Source organism: Lepidochelys kempii, chromosome 7 (assembly GCF_965140285.1).
Source record: "Lepidochelys kempii isolate rLepKem1 chromosome 7, rLepKem1.hap1, whole genome shotgun sequence".
Classification (NCBI taxonomy): Eukaryota; Metazoa; Chordata; order Testudines; family Cheloniidae; genus Lepidochelys; species Lepidochelys kempii.
Window position 1 is genome coordinate 125171076 of NC_136386.1, and position 16046 is coordinate 125187121.

The 16046-nt window shown below is 68.6% G+C and overlaps 2 protein-coding genes across 4 annotated transcripts; both read right to left on the reverse strand.

Moving 5' to 3' along the window:
- Window positions 1-358: 358 nt before the first annotated feature.
- LOC140915122 (BLOC-3 complex member HPS1) lies at window positions 359-7122 on the reverse strand. Of its 3 annotated transcripts, XR_013636112.1 has the most exons (12): window positions 7053-7122; window positions 6757-6824; window positions 5905-6241; window positions 4864-5043; window positions 4711-4778; window positions 4376-4501; window positions 3784-3850; window positions 3057-3200; window positions 2613-2726; window positions 2170-2252; window positions 1831-1914; window positions 750-838 (listed from the first exon to the last, which is right to left on the reverse strand). XR_013636112.1 is itself a non-coding variant. In XM_073354662.1 (11 exons), exons 2-11 carry the CDS (start codon window positions 6771-6773, stop codon window positions 676-678), a joined length of 1299 nt encoding a protein of 432 aa, XP_073210763.1. In that variant the 5' UTR covers window positions 6774-6824; window positions 7053-7122; the 3' UTR covers window positions 359-675. The 3 variants fall into 3 exon arrangements, 1 of the variants encoding a protein (XP_073210763.1); XM_073354662.1 differs by lacking the exon at window positions 1831-1914 and having other exon boundaries at window positions 359-838; XR_013636113.1 differs by lacking the exons at window positions 750-838; window positions 1831-1914 and having other exon boundaries at window positions 2168-2252; window positions 2529-2726.
- Window positions 7123-8541: 1419 nt separating this feature from the next.
- LOC144930757 (BLOC-3 complex member HPS1-like) lies at window positions 8542-12137 on the reverse strand. Its single transcript, XM_078853907.1, has 5 exons — window positions 12049-12137; window positions 10408-10524; window positions 10015-10152; window positions 9542-9684; window positions 8542-8646 (listed from the first exon to the last, which is right to left on the reverse strand). Exons 2-5 carry the CDS (start codon window positions 10522-10524, stop codon window positions 8631-8633), a joined length of 414 nt encoding a protein of 137 aa, XP_078710033.1. The 5' UTR covers window positions 12049-12137; the 3' UTR covers window positions 8542-8630.
- Between the last annotated feature and the right edge of the window lie 3909 nt (window positions 12138-16046).

Sequence of the window (16046 nt, forward strand, 5' to 3'; positions counted from 1 at the left end):
GCTGTAGACCCCTTAGTCCTAGGGGCAGGGGAGCCTGGGGGGAGGGGCCCCTTGGATTGCAGGCACAGGTGAGAAGCCAGCGGACTCTCCCCCCCCAGTGCAGGAGGTGGGCAGGGCAGAAGCCTGGCAAGTACCTGCCTGGGCCCTACCCACACTGTGGCAAGAAGGGCCCAGTCCTGGCGGGAACACCGTGAACCCTCCTTGGTACCAGGCTGGAGAATGCATGGCAAGCAGGCATGTCTCCATGTTCTCACGTGCGTGTGCAAACACGTCTGTCCATGTACTCGCACAGGCAGGTCCACAGGCAAGGCCCAGTAAGCGGCCAAGCCCCTGACACAGACAGGGAGGAATCAGGGAGTGCACCACGGTGACCAAGTGCACCAGCTTTAATGCAAGCCTGGAGTGTGGCACGTACAGACAGAGACACGCTACCATGGCCATGCACTTCCAATGGCCCCCGCTGCCGGGCCGCTCCAGGGGCAAGTCAGGGGAGCCCCCTGGCCAAGTTTCAGCAGGTGGGGAGCTGACGGCTGGCTGCTGGCGGGTGCTGGTCTCCCAGCCGGGCCTGTGGGCTGCAGGGCCCAACGAGGTGGGTGCTGCAAGGGGCCCGTTGAGTCTGACTCTGAGGGTGGGAACAAGGCCCTCGTGGGGACGCTTGCTGCCAGCCCGCGTGGCTCAGAGCAGGGGGATGCGGGATGGCTCCCAGAGCCGCCGGGCCAGGTCGCAGGCCTGCTGGATCACATGCTCGGTGGGGATCACACCCAGATGCAGCGTCAGCAGCTCGTAACACTTCACCCCCTCGGCCGGGTGGTTCTTGCTGTAATAGCGCAGAAGCTTCCTGCACGGGAGGAGACAGCGGTCAGGTGGAAAAGCCTCCGCCGGGCCCCGGTCCAGCCCCCAGGGGGCAGCGCAAGTGCCTCAGACCCACCCCAGATCAGACTTAGGGCAGCACACGGGTCCCTGGGCCTGGCCAGCCCATTCCAAGGAGAGGCCCAGAGGGGAATATGTACGAACGGCCAGGCTGGGTCAGACCCAAGACCCATCTAGCCCAGTGTCCTGTCTGCCCACAGTGGCCAGGGCCAGGTGCCCCAGAGGGAACGAATAGAACAGGGAATCACCAAGTGACCCACCCCCTCTCGCCCATTCCCAGCTTCTGGCAAACGGAGCTTAGGGACACCATCCCTGCCCATCCTGGCTACTTGCCATTGATGGACCTGTCCTCCAGGAACTTATCTAGTTCCTTTTTGAACCCCGTTATAGTCTTGCCTTCACAACATCCTCTGGCAAGGAGTTCTACAGGTTGAGTGTGCATTGTGTGAAGAAATACTTCCTTTTGTTTGTTTTAAACCTGCTGCCTGTTAATGTCATTGGGTGACCCTGGTTCTTGTGTAATGAGAAGGAGTAAACAACACTTCCTTATTCATTTTCTCCACATCAGTCAAGATTTTATAGACCCGTCATATCGCCCCGTCATCATCTCTGTTCCAAGCTAAAAAAGTTCCAGTCTTTTTAACTTCTCCTCCTATGGAAGCCGTTCCATACCCCTAATAATTTCTGTTGCCCTTTTCTGAACCTTTTCCAATTCCAATATACCTTTTTTGAGATGGGAAGACCAGATCTGCATGCAGTATTCGAAGTGTGGGCATACCATGGATTTATATAGAGGCAATATGATATTTTCTGTCTTATTATCTATCCCTTTCTGAACGATTCCCAACATTCTGGTCACTTTTTTGATGGCCGCTGCACGTTGAGTGGATGTTTTCAGAGAACGATCCACAGTGACTCCAGGGTCTCTCTCTCGAGTGGTAACAGCGAGTTTGGACCCACCGTTGTGTATGTACAGACGGCCTCGGAGCCTGGACATCTGGGTTTGATCCCTGGCTTAGCGGCAGGCTCGTGTAACCTCAGCCCCTGGTGGAGACATGGGGACATCGCGAACCCCTGTTCTGGGGCATGTGGTTACAGCTGCCAGGCATTGGGCACCGAGACAGGGTCCCGCAGGGCTCAGAGCCCAAGCACTGCCAGCTCCCAGCCCCACCTGCCACCTGTGACCCATGGCAGGCGAAGGGCAGCCCTGCAGCACAGGGCTCTTCCCATCCGCTGCTGCCTAGCCCAGCAGCCAGAAGAGGACTGGGGGGGCAGGGGCTAGCTGGGTCCAGCACTCACCTGTAGTAATCCCCTGCCAGCATCCCGATGGGAGCAGAGTCGTCGGAGAGAACAGGAACCTCAATCACCTCCAGTTTGTAACCCTGCATGGCAAAGGGACAGCCATGAGGGGCTGGCCACGCCACCTGGAGGACCCGAGGCTGCAGCGGGGTGCTGGCTGCGTGGCCTTGAGCTCATGTACCAAGGCAGGGCTGACTAAGCACTTTGGGGAAACCTGTGTGCTGGGCGAGGGGGCTAGCCCCAGGTCCCGGGGCCTCAGGAACACACCACGGGATGATCTGCCAGGCCATGTGCCATGGGGATTGTGTGCCAGGGCAGCGGCTGGCCACATGGCCTCGGAGCCCAGGTGATGCCCACACCTCTCCATTTCTCGCCCTACGGAAGTGCTGCCGGGGCGAGGGGCCTCGTCAGGCAGGTCAGAGGCCGAGCGCCCCCCAACGCACCAGCTCGTTCTCGAACCAGAGGAAGTAGGAGCAGTAATAGTCGCCGTCGCGCAGTGTGAGTGTCGTGTAGCCCTTCTGCAGGTAGCGCCGAGCCAGCCAAATCAGAGACCAGACCTGGCGGGAGAGGAGGCAGCTGCAGCCGGAGCAGAGATCCCCCCGCCCCACAGCTCTGCTCCTCTCCCTCGGAGCCTGGGGCACCCTTCCAGCCAGAGCCAGGGCCGCTCCTGCTGAGCTCCCTGCTTCCCCAGCATCACACTCGACCCCTCCTGCCCGGCTCCCGCCACCCCAGCCATCGCTCTCACGGGGTTCTACAGCTGGGCCCGCGCTCCACCTGGCTGGGCCCCCACGGCCGAGCAGACCGGCCCAACCTGGGCGGGATGGGCCCCTTCTGAACCTCCCCACCCTCAAACCTAGGGGATCAGCGTCAGAGCCCAGGGCTGGTACCTTCTTCTTGATGAAGGCAGCCAGGGCACCCTTGCCCAGCTCTGAGGTGGAGTCCTCGGCCACGTTGAGAGAAGGTGCCACCATCTGCCCAGCGGTGCGGTCCACATAGATGAAGTGTACCAGGCCTGGGAAGTCCTCCAGGTATGTGGGGGCAGGTTAAGGGCGACCAGACATAGGGAAACCCCCTGTCCATGGGTGCCCTGCTGAGCCTGCCCTGGGCAATGGGGAGATCCCACGGACCCCCCAGGTGGTTCCGGATGGATCCTGCTCCCCGCCTCCCCTCTTGGTGATGGGAACCCAAACGCCAACAGCCCCCTGCCCACAGTCCCAGCAGCACCTCCTGTATCCCCCCCCAAGGCATCTGGAGGCGCAGAGGGGGGCTCTGTCCACAACCCCATGGCGTGGCCTACCTGAGGCCAGCCCAGTCCCCCACAGACCCCTGCCCTGTGGGACCCAATGTGTCTCGTTCAGGCCCCTCGCCAACTGTTGGCTGGGCTCCCTGCAGTCTCGTCTCCCCAGCGCTGGGCAGAGTCCAGCCCTGCTGTTGGAGAGATGGGGCGAGCCCCCACTTAGCTGTGCCAACTCAGCCAGGCCAACTGCCCCCCGAGCCGGCCGGAAAGCCGACCCCCAGCCCTTGCTACACCGCGGGAAGGTCCCAGGGCGGGAGGGAGGGAGGGAGGAGCCTGCTGTCCCCAGGTGCCCTTGCCCAGGGCTCTCTGGGCGGATGTGACACCATGGTGATATTCCGCTTGCTCTTCACCAGCAGGAAGTCCCTCCAGTCCAGCAGCTTCTCCCTGCAGAGCGCGAGGCCTGGCCTGAGCGTGGCGCCCTCTCCGCCTGGCCAGGCCCTTGGGTGCCCAGCACTGACACGGGGACGCCGGCCACGGCTGGCTCGTACCCCGCGCTGGAGGGGACGGGGCACGTGCCACCCCAGGGAGCCCCACAGAAGAGCTGCCCGCCCAGCCCAGGCCCCGGAGGTGGCTGGGGTTCAAAGTGCCCTGCCGGTTACAGGGACACGTACCTGCTAAACCCGCCACGGTCTGCGGTGGCCTCTCCACGCAGGGCCCAGGCCAGTCAGCCCCCGCCAACGGGCCCGGGGCTCAGCTGGGCAGCCCAGGGCGCCACCCACCGAGTTGCAGCTGGCGCTGCCCGGGGGTTGGTTTCCAGCCATTTCCCCACGAGTCCTGTTGAAGTGCCAGCCTCCCCCCCAGACCCCCCCACGCACTCGCCCCTTCCCCGGCAACCTCCTCTCCTCTCCTCCCCCCAGCCCCCTCCACGCACTCGCCCCTCCCCCAGCAACCCCCCCCCCACGCACTCACCGCACCAGCTTCTGGGCCCAGTCCCGCAGGCCCTGGGCCAGGCCCTGGGCGGACGGCGAGGTCAGGAAGAGCTGGCGATAGACGGAGCAGAGCTGCTGCCTCACGCTGCCGAGTGCCTGCAGGAACCTGGAGAGAGACAGCCCCTGAGCAACGCCCCTACCTGGCCCCCACCCCGGGCCCCCGACAACAGCTGGGGGCCCCCCCAAGAGCTGCCCCAACTTTCTTCCTTGCCCTCCTGGACCTCTGGGCCTGGAGCCCCCACCCTGCCCCAGAAGTCCCCGCCCCATCCCAGCCACCCTGTACCCCTGGTTTTCTCCCCACACCCCCATACTCACTCCCTGGAGCTCCCGGACTCATGTCTGGAGAACGCTTTGCTCTTGAACTCCAGCCAGGCGTTGTGTAACTAGGACGACAGACAGGGCAGCCGTGAGGTGTGCGGGCTGTGCAAGGGTCCCCAACCGCCTCGCAGCTCCACGCCGGACTCCCACCTGCACGTCCTGCCTGCCCAGCTTCTTCATGAACTTGTCCATCCTCTGGCGCAGCTCAGCCAGGAGTGGGTGGGAGCGGGTGGGTGGCCCCACCTCCTGCCCCTCCCTCAGCTTCTTCTCCAGCACCAGGAACCCGTCCAGCAGCTGGTACAGGGAGCAGACGACATGGGTGCTGGGGCTCTGAGTTGGGGGAGAGGGGTGTGAAAGTGGGAATTGGTTTGTATGACTTTTACGAGTCTGATGCGCCTCAGTTTCCCCTGCACTGTTCCCCCGTGGGTGGGATAGGACTCTTTGCTCTCAGGGCAGGCTGAGACAAGGGTGGGGCGTCGCCTGGCTGTCTGGGCCTGGCCCCAGATCAGTGGAGATTTGAGATGCCGATGGCAAATCCAGTTCCCAGGACACTGACACCCAGTACCCCAGGGGACAGAGATCTCCCCGCCTCTGCGCAAGGAGGCTGAGACATGCCCCCCAGCTAGAGATCAAAAGGGCTGGGAAGGGGGTGGGGGGCTTAGAGGGGGCTGCTTGAAGAAGTTGGGGCTCTCACTGAGAGTCGGACCAAGGGGGTCAGAGCCTGACACAGCTGGAACCCAGGGGCTCCCTACAGCCTGGCTGGGCTCTGGGCTCCCCAGAATGGGCCGTGCTGTAACCTTCAGTTCTCTGGGAGACCCGACCACTGGCCTGGGTCGTGGCCAGTTACCGAACAAACCCGACTGTCTGACCGCGCTGGGGAAGTCGCTGCAAACGCTGGCCGAGGGGCAACCTTCAGGGGCTAATGCACAAGCCTCCCTCGGGGGCTCTCCCAGCTGGACCCACTGCCCTGAGCTCAGGGGGGCAGCAGGGGCGCTGTACAGCTGGGGTCCACGCTCAGGAGGCGGGGAAGCAGTGGGGCTCACCCAGGAGGAAGAGCGAGACCCCTGGGGGCCTGACCCACTGACAGGCTCCTCCCAGACACTATTCCAAAGCTGGGGCCGTAGCACTGTCACTGTGGGTCTGTGGCAAGCCAGGCTGGGCAGCATGGACCACGCCCCAGACCCAACTCACCTTGGTCAGGAGCACCAGCGAGATGCCAGGCCAGAGCGGCAGGCAGTACATGGTGTGGGGCACCATGGGGCAGTAGCCCTCCCGCAGGTTCGCATCCAGGAAGATCCTTCTGGGGTTGGAGGCATCGGGCGCTGGGGGCACCAGGGCCCGGAGTGAGTCTTCTGCCACCTGGAGAGAGAGCGAGCGAGCGCGCGCAGCCGGCTGGACACCCCGCACCGGGGAAGGGACCAGGCAGCAACAGCCTGGTCTGCCCACGTGCCACGCCGCGCAGCAAGGGCAGAGCTGATGGCACCACCCCCGGGAAGCTGCAGGCAGATGTGGGCAGGTGGGAGGACTCCTGGGCAGAAGGGAGAGGGCGACAGGCAGAGCAAAGTGGGGAAACTGAGGCTGAATCTTGGGACAAACTCCCCACAAGGGGGGGGGATGGATCCAGCTGGGGGCTCAGACCCGCCCCAAACCTTCCCTAGGAGCTTGTCAGGCAGGGAATTCAAGTCTGGACAGTGCCCTCGGGCAGGTGCCGCCAGGCCCGGCCCAGGCCCACTCCAAGTCCGGGTTCCCTGGCCAGAGGGGCAGGGAGGACAGGGTGGGGTCTGCAGTGGTGGGCAAGTCTGAGAGGCCTGGCCTGTGCTGAGGGGCTGGGGAAGGAGCGAGTTGGGGTGGGAAGAGCTCTGGGGGAGAAGGGGCTGCAGGAGCCCTGCGGAGACCCCTCCTTTGGCCATGCTGGGAGGTGGGTGCGCGGGGGACAAGGGCAGGCTGGCAGGGCCAGGACTGCACAGGAAGACATAGGCACCAGGGGCTCTCACAGGGTCTTGCTCAGGGCAGGAATTCCTGGCGAGCCCATCCCTGGCTTACCTGGACATCAGCAGCATCTGCCTCCCCGGAACCCGCTAGCTCTGAGCCCTCCGACCAGCTGGCGCCTCCTGTGGGCAAGAACAGAGAAGGAGCCAGCTGCCCCAGCACCGTGTGCAGCCAAACCACCCTGTGGGGGGTTCCTGCCCTGGCCTCTGACACCCCACCCCGGGCCTTGGCCTCCCCCAAGATCCCCCGGCCCTCCTGGCACAGCGCCCTCGTGCCGGCTCTGCAGCCTGCCGCCTCTGGGGCACAACCAGTTTCCCGGTGTGAGGTGGCCCGTCTGTCCAGGGACTCACCTGTGCTCTGCCTGCTGGGCGAGGGCTGGGGGGTGTAATACTCCTCGGGCATGGAGAGCTCGTCCGCATCCTGCAACGAGAAGGGAGCCAGCTCAGCGGGGCAGTGGGACCCTCCCCCCAACGACAGGGCTTTGGGGATGGGTGGGGAGTTGCCAGGCCGGGCCAGGATGGGCCCCCAAGGGACAGAATAGCGAGGCTAGGCTGGTTGCGAGGCTGGGGCACAGTCAGGCTCCAGGTAGCTGGATTCCATCAAACACCCCTTAGTGCACCGTTTCCAGACAGCTGCCCCCCGGTAGGAGACAGATTTGTTTTGTGTACCCCAAGTGTCACCTCTCTTAAGAGCTGCCTGCTTACAAACCCAGATGTCAAAATACAAGTGTCCCAGCACGCCAGTACTGACCAACGGCGGACTCCTTTTTACCGTATCACCGTAAAATAGATCAACTGGATTAGAAACACTGTAGGTACATGTCAGCGTGCAGTGTATGGGGCAGAATGAACCAGCCTGGTCTGCATGAAGCCTCAGTTTGTACGGACTCCGCTAGTGCTTGATGTAGCCTGCTGTAAAACTAGGCAAATCTCCGAGTTGATGTGCCCCCTGGAAGAGCTCTGTGTACCCCAGGGGTACATGTACCCTGCTTGAGAACCTCGGCCTTAGCAGAGAGTCGCACCCAGCAAGTCCTGGCCCCATCCCTCCAGGTACCGGCAACGCCCCCCACTCTGCACCTTTGCTCTGATCACAGCAAGCGCTTTGGGGCAGGGAGAACGGCTTGGCTTGTGCTCCCAGAGTGAGGGGGGCATGAGCCCAAGCCGCTCCTGATCCTGGGGTTTGAAATGAGCCATGCAGCTCCCAGCACCAAAGGGCCCTGTTCCTGATGGGGAGGAGAGAACAGCTCTGACCATCACGGGACCCTGCCCTTGCTGGGGCTCCAGGGAACCACAATACCCACAACCCCTGTGCCATCCACCCGGGTGCCAGGCCCAGCCAGCCAGCCACACACACCTGTTCCTCTGCCTCGCTCCTGGGGGTGCCGTGTGGGCCTGGGCTCCTCACTGGGATGCTCTCGCTGCTCTTCGGCCTCTGGAGAGTCGGCCCCCCCTCTGCCAGCTGCAGGGAGAGCAGGAGAGCTGCTTAGAGGGGTCCAGCCCCCATCACAGAGGAGCACCCCTCTCCCGACAGTCCCACCAGCCCCAGGCTGCTCTCAAGGCCTGTCCCCCAGGCAGACCCAGGGCAGGCACCTGTGGGCTCTGGTCCTTGTCTGCGCTGGGGCTGCGACACAGGTCCTGCACCAGGAGGATGAGGGTGAGCAGGTCGGCTGGGCGGATGGTGCTGGCGCTCCGGCTGCGGCGAGAGAAGGCCCGTGAGCGGGGAGGGGCGATAGAGCTGCTGCTCCAGGAAGGGTCATGGAGGCAGGGTGGGGAGACGCTCTCACCTGGAGTAGAAGGCCAGCAGCCTGGTGTGCACCAGCAGGAAGGCGTGCATCACCTCCTCGCCCCCGCGCTGCCCGCTGGCGTTGATGTGCTGCACCACCTGGCGCTCCAGGAACTCGATGCACTGCTCACACAGCTGGGGGTGGATCAGCCGTTCCACGGCCTGCGGGCAGGTCACAGGGAGACAGACCCGGCGCTGAGCTGGGATGGGGCAAGGGGAGCCAGCGGCCCTGTGGGGCAGCTCCCGGCCACGCCAGCTGGGGAATGGGAGGAACCCCCAAAATATTCTGCACTCACGCCCCCCCCAGGATCCCCCAGCGCTGCCCAGGCCCTCCTCGGGGCAATTCACCCCAGTCACACCCAGCGCCCACAGCCTGGTAGCCCCCCTTCCCCAGGCTAGGCCCCCCACCACCCGTGGTGCGCCCAGCAGAAGGTACCTCCACGGCAAAGCTCTGCTCGGCCTCCCGCAGGCTGCTGTAGGTCTGGAGCAGTCCCTGGAACAGGGCCCACACGCGGCTGCGCTGCTCCGAGACCGCCGGCCGCAACCTGGGAGCACAGACGCCAAGTGAGCCGAGTCCCGCTCGGGAGAGGCAGGCCTGTCCCAGGGACTGCCCCTGGGCTCCCGGGGCCCCTGCTTGGGCCAGGTCTCCTCCCTGGGACCGGGACACACTGCTGCCAGCTGCTTCCCAAGCTCCAGTCGCTCCTCCCGGCCCTCAGAGGCAGGCGTGGGGAAGGAGGCGGCACCTCCTCTGGGCTAGCCACACTCCAAGAGCCGGAGAGGTGACCCAGCACGGTGCACGCTGCCCTGGGACCTAGCCTCCCTCCAGGCCATAGCCCACAGCACAGCTGCAGGCCCCACGTTCACCAACGCCCAGACCCCGGCACCTCCCAGGCCGGTCGCTGACCGGGCAGAGCGTCGGAGCCCCAGGGATCGGCCGCAGCGCTACCTCACCAGTCAGGCACTGGCTGCCGCGCTGACGTGCGCATCTGGGGGAGAGGGTCAGCTCAGCCCCACCCAGGCAGCGCCAAATGCCCTCCCGGCCCAGCCAGCCACTCACTCCTTGCAGATAAGGTGCGAGTCCAGGGTCACCAGGCCGAAGTGGACCTCGACCAGTCTCCTCAGCACGTAGAGCTTCCGGCGCAGGTCGTCCTCGCTCTCCGAGCCGTCACCGTTCACCGCAATGTACAGACACTCCCCGAACTGCAGCGCGACGGCAGGGCCAGGCAGGAAACAGGAAATCCCTGCCCGTTAGACCTCCTGGTCCCGGCTGGGCCTGGGGCAAAGCTCCCCGTGGGCCAGCCCTCGTCAGCAGCAAGGGGGTCCCCTGCCGGGAGTACAGCCCGGGGATCCTGCCCTGAAGGGACCCTCCCCCCGTGCACACGCAGTGACCCGGCGCAGGGCTCTTCCCGGGGCCAGGCAGGATGGCAGCTGCATCCCGACCGGGGCTAATGCCACACTCCCAGTGAAGGGACACACGCTCCCCTTGCCAGTGGGTGCTGAGCCCGGGAGGGGGTCCCTGGGCACCGTTACCATATGCAGCACGTAGAGCTGGCCTCCATCCTCAGCCGAGAAGCAGGTGTAGGTGTCCGAGAGCCGCTCCAGGAGCGTCACGCAGGAGATGATCAGGGGGGCGAAGAGCGTGTTGATGCTGTCCTCAAAGGCAGGCGGCTGCAGGGCAGGGCCAGACGGGCCATGAGCCAGTCCCGCTCCAGCTGCTCCCCCTCCATGCCCCCGCGCCCCCCACAGCACGGGGCCCTCAGCCCAGCCCCAGCTAATTCCCCCACCCTCCCAGTTCCCAGCTGCACCCCCGCGGGGGTCTGGAGCTGAGCCTGGAAGTCCTCCGCCCCCCCCAGCACGGGGCTCTCAGCCCAGCCGCTCCCCCCGACCCGGGGGCTTGCTGCACCCCTGGGGCAGAGCTCTCACCGGGTGCCCCCCTTGCCCCGCCGGGCTGAAGCGCCGGCCCAGGCTCTCTGTGAACGCCTCGTCGGCCCAGTAGAACAGCACCTCAGCCCCCGGGCTGGCGACCAGCACGCACTTCATCTGGGGAGAGGGAAACCCGGGTCAGCACCCCGCCCCGGCTGGGGCCCCCGGGCAAGGAGCCTGCTCGCCCCGGGCCCAGCTGCACCCCGGAGCCGCCTCAAGCCCGCCCGGCTCAGGGGTCCGCGCGCCCATGCCCCGTACAGCCGCGCCCGCCTGGGGAGGCCTGGCCCAGGGGGCGCGGGGGGTGGGCGGGGAGGGGGAGGCCTGGCCCAGGGGGCGCAGGGGGCGGGCGGGGAGGGGGAGGCCTGGCCCAGGGGGCGCGGGGGGGGCGGGCGGGGAGGGGGAGGCCTGGCCCAGGGGGCGCGGGGGGGGCGGGCGGGGAGGGGGAGGCCTGGCCCAGGGGGCGCGGGGGGGGCGGGCGGGGAGGGGGAGGCCTGGCCCAGGGGGCGCGGGGGGGGCGGGCGGGGAGGGGGAGGCCTGGCCCAGGGGGCGCGGGAGGGGCGGGCGGGGAGGGGGAGGCCTGGCCCAGGGGGCGCGGGAGGGGCGGGCGGGGAGGGGGAGGCCTGGCCCAGGGGGCGCGGGAGGGGCGGGCGGGGAGGGGGAGGCCTGGCCCAGGGGGCGCGGGGGGGGCGGGCGGGGAGGGGGAGGCCTGGCCCAGGGGGCGCGGGGGGGGGCGGGCGGGGAGGGGGAGGCCTGGCCCAGGGGGCGCGGGGGGGGCGGGCGGGGAGGGGGAGGCCTGGCCCAGGGGGCGCGGGGGGGGCGGGCGGGGAGGGGGAGGCCTGGCCCAGGGGGCGCGGGGGGGGCGGGCGGGGAGGGGGAGGCCTGGCCCAGGGGGCGCGGGGGGGGCGGGCGGGGAGGGGGAGGCCTGGCCCAGGGGGCGCGGGGGGGGCGGGCGGGGAGGGGGAGGCCTGGCCCAGGGGGCGCGGGGGGGGCGGGCGGGGAGGGGGAGGCCTGGCCCAGGGGGCGCGGGGGGGGCGGGCGGGAGAGGAGGGGGGGAGGCCTGGCCCAGGGGGCGCGGGGGGGGCGGGCGGGAGAGGAGGGGGGGAGGCCTGGCCCAGGGGGCGCGGGGGGGGCGGGCGGGAGAGGAGGGGGGGAGGACTGGCCCAGGGGGCGCGGGGGGGCGGGCGGGAGAGGAGGGGGGGAGGCCTGGCCCAGGGGGCGCGGGGGGGCGGGCGGGAGAGGAGGGGGGGAGGCCTGGCCCCGGGGGCGCGGGGGGGGGGCCTGGCCCCGGGGGCGGGCGGGGAGGGGAGGGGGGGAGGCCTGGCCCCGGGGGCGCGGGGGGGGGGGGCGGGAGGGGAGGCCTGGCCCAGGGGGCGGGCGGGGAGGGGAGGGGGGGAGGCCTGGCCCCGGGGGCGCGGGGGGGGGCGGGAGGGGAGGGGGGGAGGCCTGGCCCCGGGGGCGCGGGGGGGGGGGCGGGAGGGGAGGCCTGGCCCCGGGGGCGCGGGGGGGGGGGCGGGAGGGGAGGGGGGGAGGCCTGGCCCCGGGGGGGGGGGCCTGGCCCCGGGGGCGCGGGAGGGGGGGGCGGGAGGCCTGGCCCCGGGGGCGCGGGGGAGGGGCCCGGGCCCCGCCCCCGGGTACCGGTACCGTGTCCGCGCGCTCCCGCCGCCGCCCCCGGGCACCTCATGTGACCCGGCACCGCTCATGTGACCAGCCCGGCCAGGGGGAGGGGCAGTCGGCCCCGCCCCCAGCCCGGGCCCCGCCCCCAGCCCGGGCCCCGCCCCCAGCCCGGGCCCCGCCCCCAGCCCGGGCCCCGGCGGCCGCGCTCTCCCCCCCCCCCGCCACAGCGCCCCCTGCCGGGAGAGGGCGGGGCCGCGCTCTCCCCCCCCACCCCCCGCCACAGCGCCCCCTGCCGGGAGAGGGCGGGGCCGCGGGGGGCCCCCTCGCCGACCCAGAGCCCCCCAGGCTCCGCGCAGGGCTGGGGGCGAACCCGCTGCTGCTGGGGGGGCCGGGGGCATAAGGCAGGTGGTTTCCCCTCAAAGCCCGGCTGGAGAGACCCCTGCCCCGGCTGGCCCCCCATGTGCTCCGCGATCCCCCCCATCAGAACACGCCCCAGTTTCTCTGCAGCGGGGGGCCCCAGAACCTCCCTCAGCCTCCGGGAAACGGGATGGGACCAACCCAGGTGCCCTGCCCCGCCCCTGCCGGGGGCTGCTACGGGGCAATAGGGCCCTGGCTCTGCCCACTGCAGAGCCGAGTCCGACATGGCCCCTTGGGCTTGTGGGGCCTGACGGGGCAGCTGCCCCCCTCCCTGCCCCCCCCAGGCCCTGTGCCCCGCTGACCTCCAGCCGCCGCCTCGCCCAGGTGTGAGCTGCGGGTAGGCCAACGCCCGGGGCGGACAAGCCGGCCGCTGCGAGGGGCTTTGCGTGTGCAGCTCCAGAGCCGGCCTGGGCCACAGGGTCTCGCCCCAGCCTGGGTTCCTGGCGGACCGAGAGGGGCTGGCCCGGCGGCGCTCGGCTCCCTGCTCGCGCTCTGCAGATGCCGGAGGCTGGCGGGACACCCCAGTTCCTGCTGCAAGGATGGGAATGGGGCCCAGGGGCCCCAAGTGACCTGGTGGCTCCCGAGCCCCGCTGGCCGCGTCCTGCTAGCCGGCGGCATTCTGCCCCGCCGCGGGGCCTGCGCGCACCGGCCTGGCGGCTGCTGCATTGGGGTCAGGCCCAGGCCCCCACTGTCTGCAGCCGGGGGGACCCGGCTTCGTGCTGCCCCGTTTCCTCCCCGCCCTACGCAGGCTGCCAGAGGAGGGCAAAGTGCAGACGCGGTGCAGCTGGCCCAGTCATTGTCTGGGAGGGAGCCCAGAGCCGCAGACACTCCTAGGGCGGGCGGGAAGATGCTGCCTCAGGGGGTCTGTTTACCCTCTGAGCAGAAGGGGCCTAGTATCTCGGCTGGGTCCGTGTGTGTGTGGGGGGCCTAGCCCGGCTCTGGGCACACATTGCCACGACTACTCTCTTCGGGGCGCTCTAGCGTGTCACGGGCACGGCTCTTCCTGCTGGTAATCGCCCCTGCTCGGCATGCAGCCAGGTCCTACGAGCCAGGCCAGGGCACTGGGCAGAGACAGGGAGCCAACCGCTTCCCCTGAGAAACGCGCACGAGAGCCGGACCGGGGGTGTCTGTCTTGGGAGGCAGCCCCAGAACTCAGCACGTGCTGGGGCCGGGGCCCAGGAGCAGTGGGAGCCGGGCCCGCCCCGAGAGGAGACGGGATTTGCACCCGCGTGGGCTGTCACTGACTCAGCGCTTGGTCTCAGGGTTTTAAATCACGGAGCTGCCAGGCCCGCGTGAAGCCGTGATATGCAGCCAGCCAGCGTCTTCCCGGGCACAAGCCGGAAAGCGTGGCGTGCAGGGCAGGCTCCAGGCCAGGAGCGGGGATGCTGCACTGCTCTGCATGACTGGCTGCACTGGGCGCGTCCCCCGCCACCCCGGCAGCGAGGGGAAGAGGGGGGATGCAGCGCTGGACCCTCCCCCCAAATTCACAGCAACCTGCCTGCTATTAGGGCCGCAGCCGGAGAGTGCGAGCCCCACAGGATCTGTTCCCACTGCCCTGGCCTGTCCCCGCCCCTCCCGCCAGCCCTCCTGCCAGCTGGGCGAGATCCCAAGCAAACCCCCAAGCGGGGGGCTGGGGGACACTCAGTGGCCAGGCCCCAGTGGCTGTTCCCTGCAGAGGCAGGAATGCCCCGCGTTTCCTGGTAGGTCAGCATCTAGCAATCCTGGTGATCGGCTAGGCAGCCACCGAAGCCAACAGCCCCCAGCCCTGCCACCCCCTCTTGCCCCCCCGGGCGTGCAGGCTGGCTGAGAACGGGAGCCTAGCGGCAGCAGGCTAATGGCTCACCCCACGTGCAGCACAGCCGTGACTGGGGCACCGAGTGCCGCTCCCTACGGGTCAGCCGAGGCACCCCGTGGCCGTGAGAGGAAGCCGCTGTGTCGATGGGAGCCGCCCGCCCGTTGGCGCTGTCTACACCGGCAGTGAGGGCATCGCTTGGGCGCGGACGCTCTGCACCCCGTAGCTACCCCGACCGGTCTGTCGTGCGCCAGGTCCTAGCTGGTGCGTACCGGGGCGAATCCAGGACACAGCGGGGCAAGGAGCTGGATTTCAGGAACGCACAGCTGGGGGCGGTGAGATACCCAGAGCCCCAGGAGCCAGGGGCGGGAGCTGGGGAAGCCCAGAGACATGCTGGTGAGGCTGGACACCCCAGTAACACGGCTGCACAGGGAGCGAGCGACCGCGGTGGCGGTTACAGGCGACTGTACAGGGGGCAGCTACGCATGGAGCGCGGGGTTGGGGGGCTGGCCACTAGGGGGTGCTCTGCAGGTGAGCATGAAGAATTCCCAGCTCCTGTTCAGGGTGGGAGGTGGCTCAGGACTCTTGTCTGGAATGAGTCCCACCCTGGCCAGGCATCCTGCTGCTGGAAGCCCCCCAGGCTGCCCCCCCCCACTTCCAATCCTGGCCCTTAATTCAGAGCCAGCAAGGGGGCAGCCAGTCCAGTGGGGGCCCTGCTGATGCAGGGGAGAACAGGCAGAGGGTCAGGACAGGCAGAGCGCTGGCTGCAGGCAGGGGAGAACAGGCAGAGGGTGGGAGGGTCGGGACAGGCAGAGCGCTGGCTGCAGGCAGGGGAGAACAGGCAGAGGGTGGGAGGGTCGGGACAGGCAGAGCGCTGGCTGCAGGCAGGGGAGAACAGGCAGAGGGTGGGAGGGTCAGGACAGGCAGAGCGCTGGCTGCAGGCAGGGGAGAACAGGCAGAGGGTGGGAGGGTCGGGACAGGCAGAGCGTTGGCTGCAGGCAGGGGAGAACAGGCAGAGGGTGGGAGGGTCGGGACAGGCAGAGCGCTGGCTGCAGGCAGGGGAGAACAGGCAGAGGGTGGGAGGGTCGGGACAGGCAGAGCGTTGGCTGCAGGCAGGGGAGAACAGGCAGAGGGTGGGAGGGTCGGGACAGGCAGAGCGCTGGCTGCAGGCAGGGGAGAACAGGCAGAGGGTGGGAGGGTCGGGACAGGCAGAGCGCTGGCTGCAGGCAGGGGAGAACAGGCAGAGGGTGGGAGGGTCGGGACAGGCAGAGCGCTGGCTGCAGGCAGGGGAGAACAGGCAGAGGGTGGGAGGGTCGGGACAGGCAGAGCGCTGGCTGCAGGCAGGGGAGAACAGGCAGAGGGTGGGAGGGTCGGGACAGGCAGAGCGTTGGCTGCAGGCAGGGGAGAACAGGCAGAGGGTGGGAGGGTCAGGACAGGCAGAGCGCTGGCTGCAGGCAGGGGAGAACAGGCAGAGGGTGGGAGGGTCGGGACAGGCAGAGCGTTGGCTGCAGGCAGGGGAGAACAGGCAGAGGGTGGGAGGGTCGGGACAGGCAGAGCGCTGGCTGCAGGCAGGGGAGAACAGGCAGAGGGTGGGAGGGTCGGGACAGGCAGAGCGCTGGCTGCAGGCAGGGGAGAACAGGCAGAGGGTGGGAGGGTCGGGACAGGCAGAGCGCTGGCTGCAGGCAGGGGAGAACAGGCAGAGGGTGGGAGGGTCGGGACAGGCAGAGCGTTGGCTGCAGGCAGGGGAGAACAGGCAGAGGGTGGGAGGGTCAGGACAGGCAGAGCGCTGGCTGCAGGCAGGGGAGAACAGGCAGAG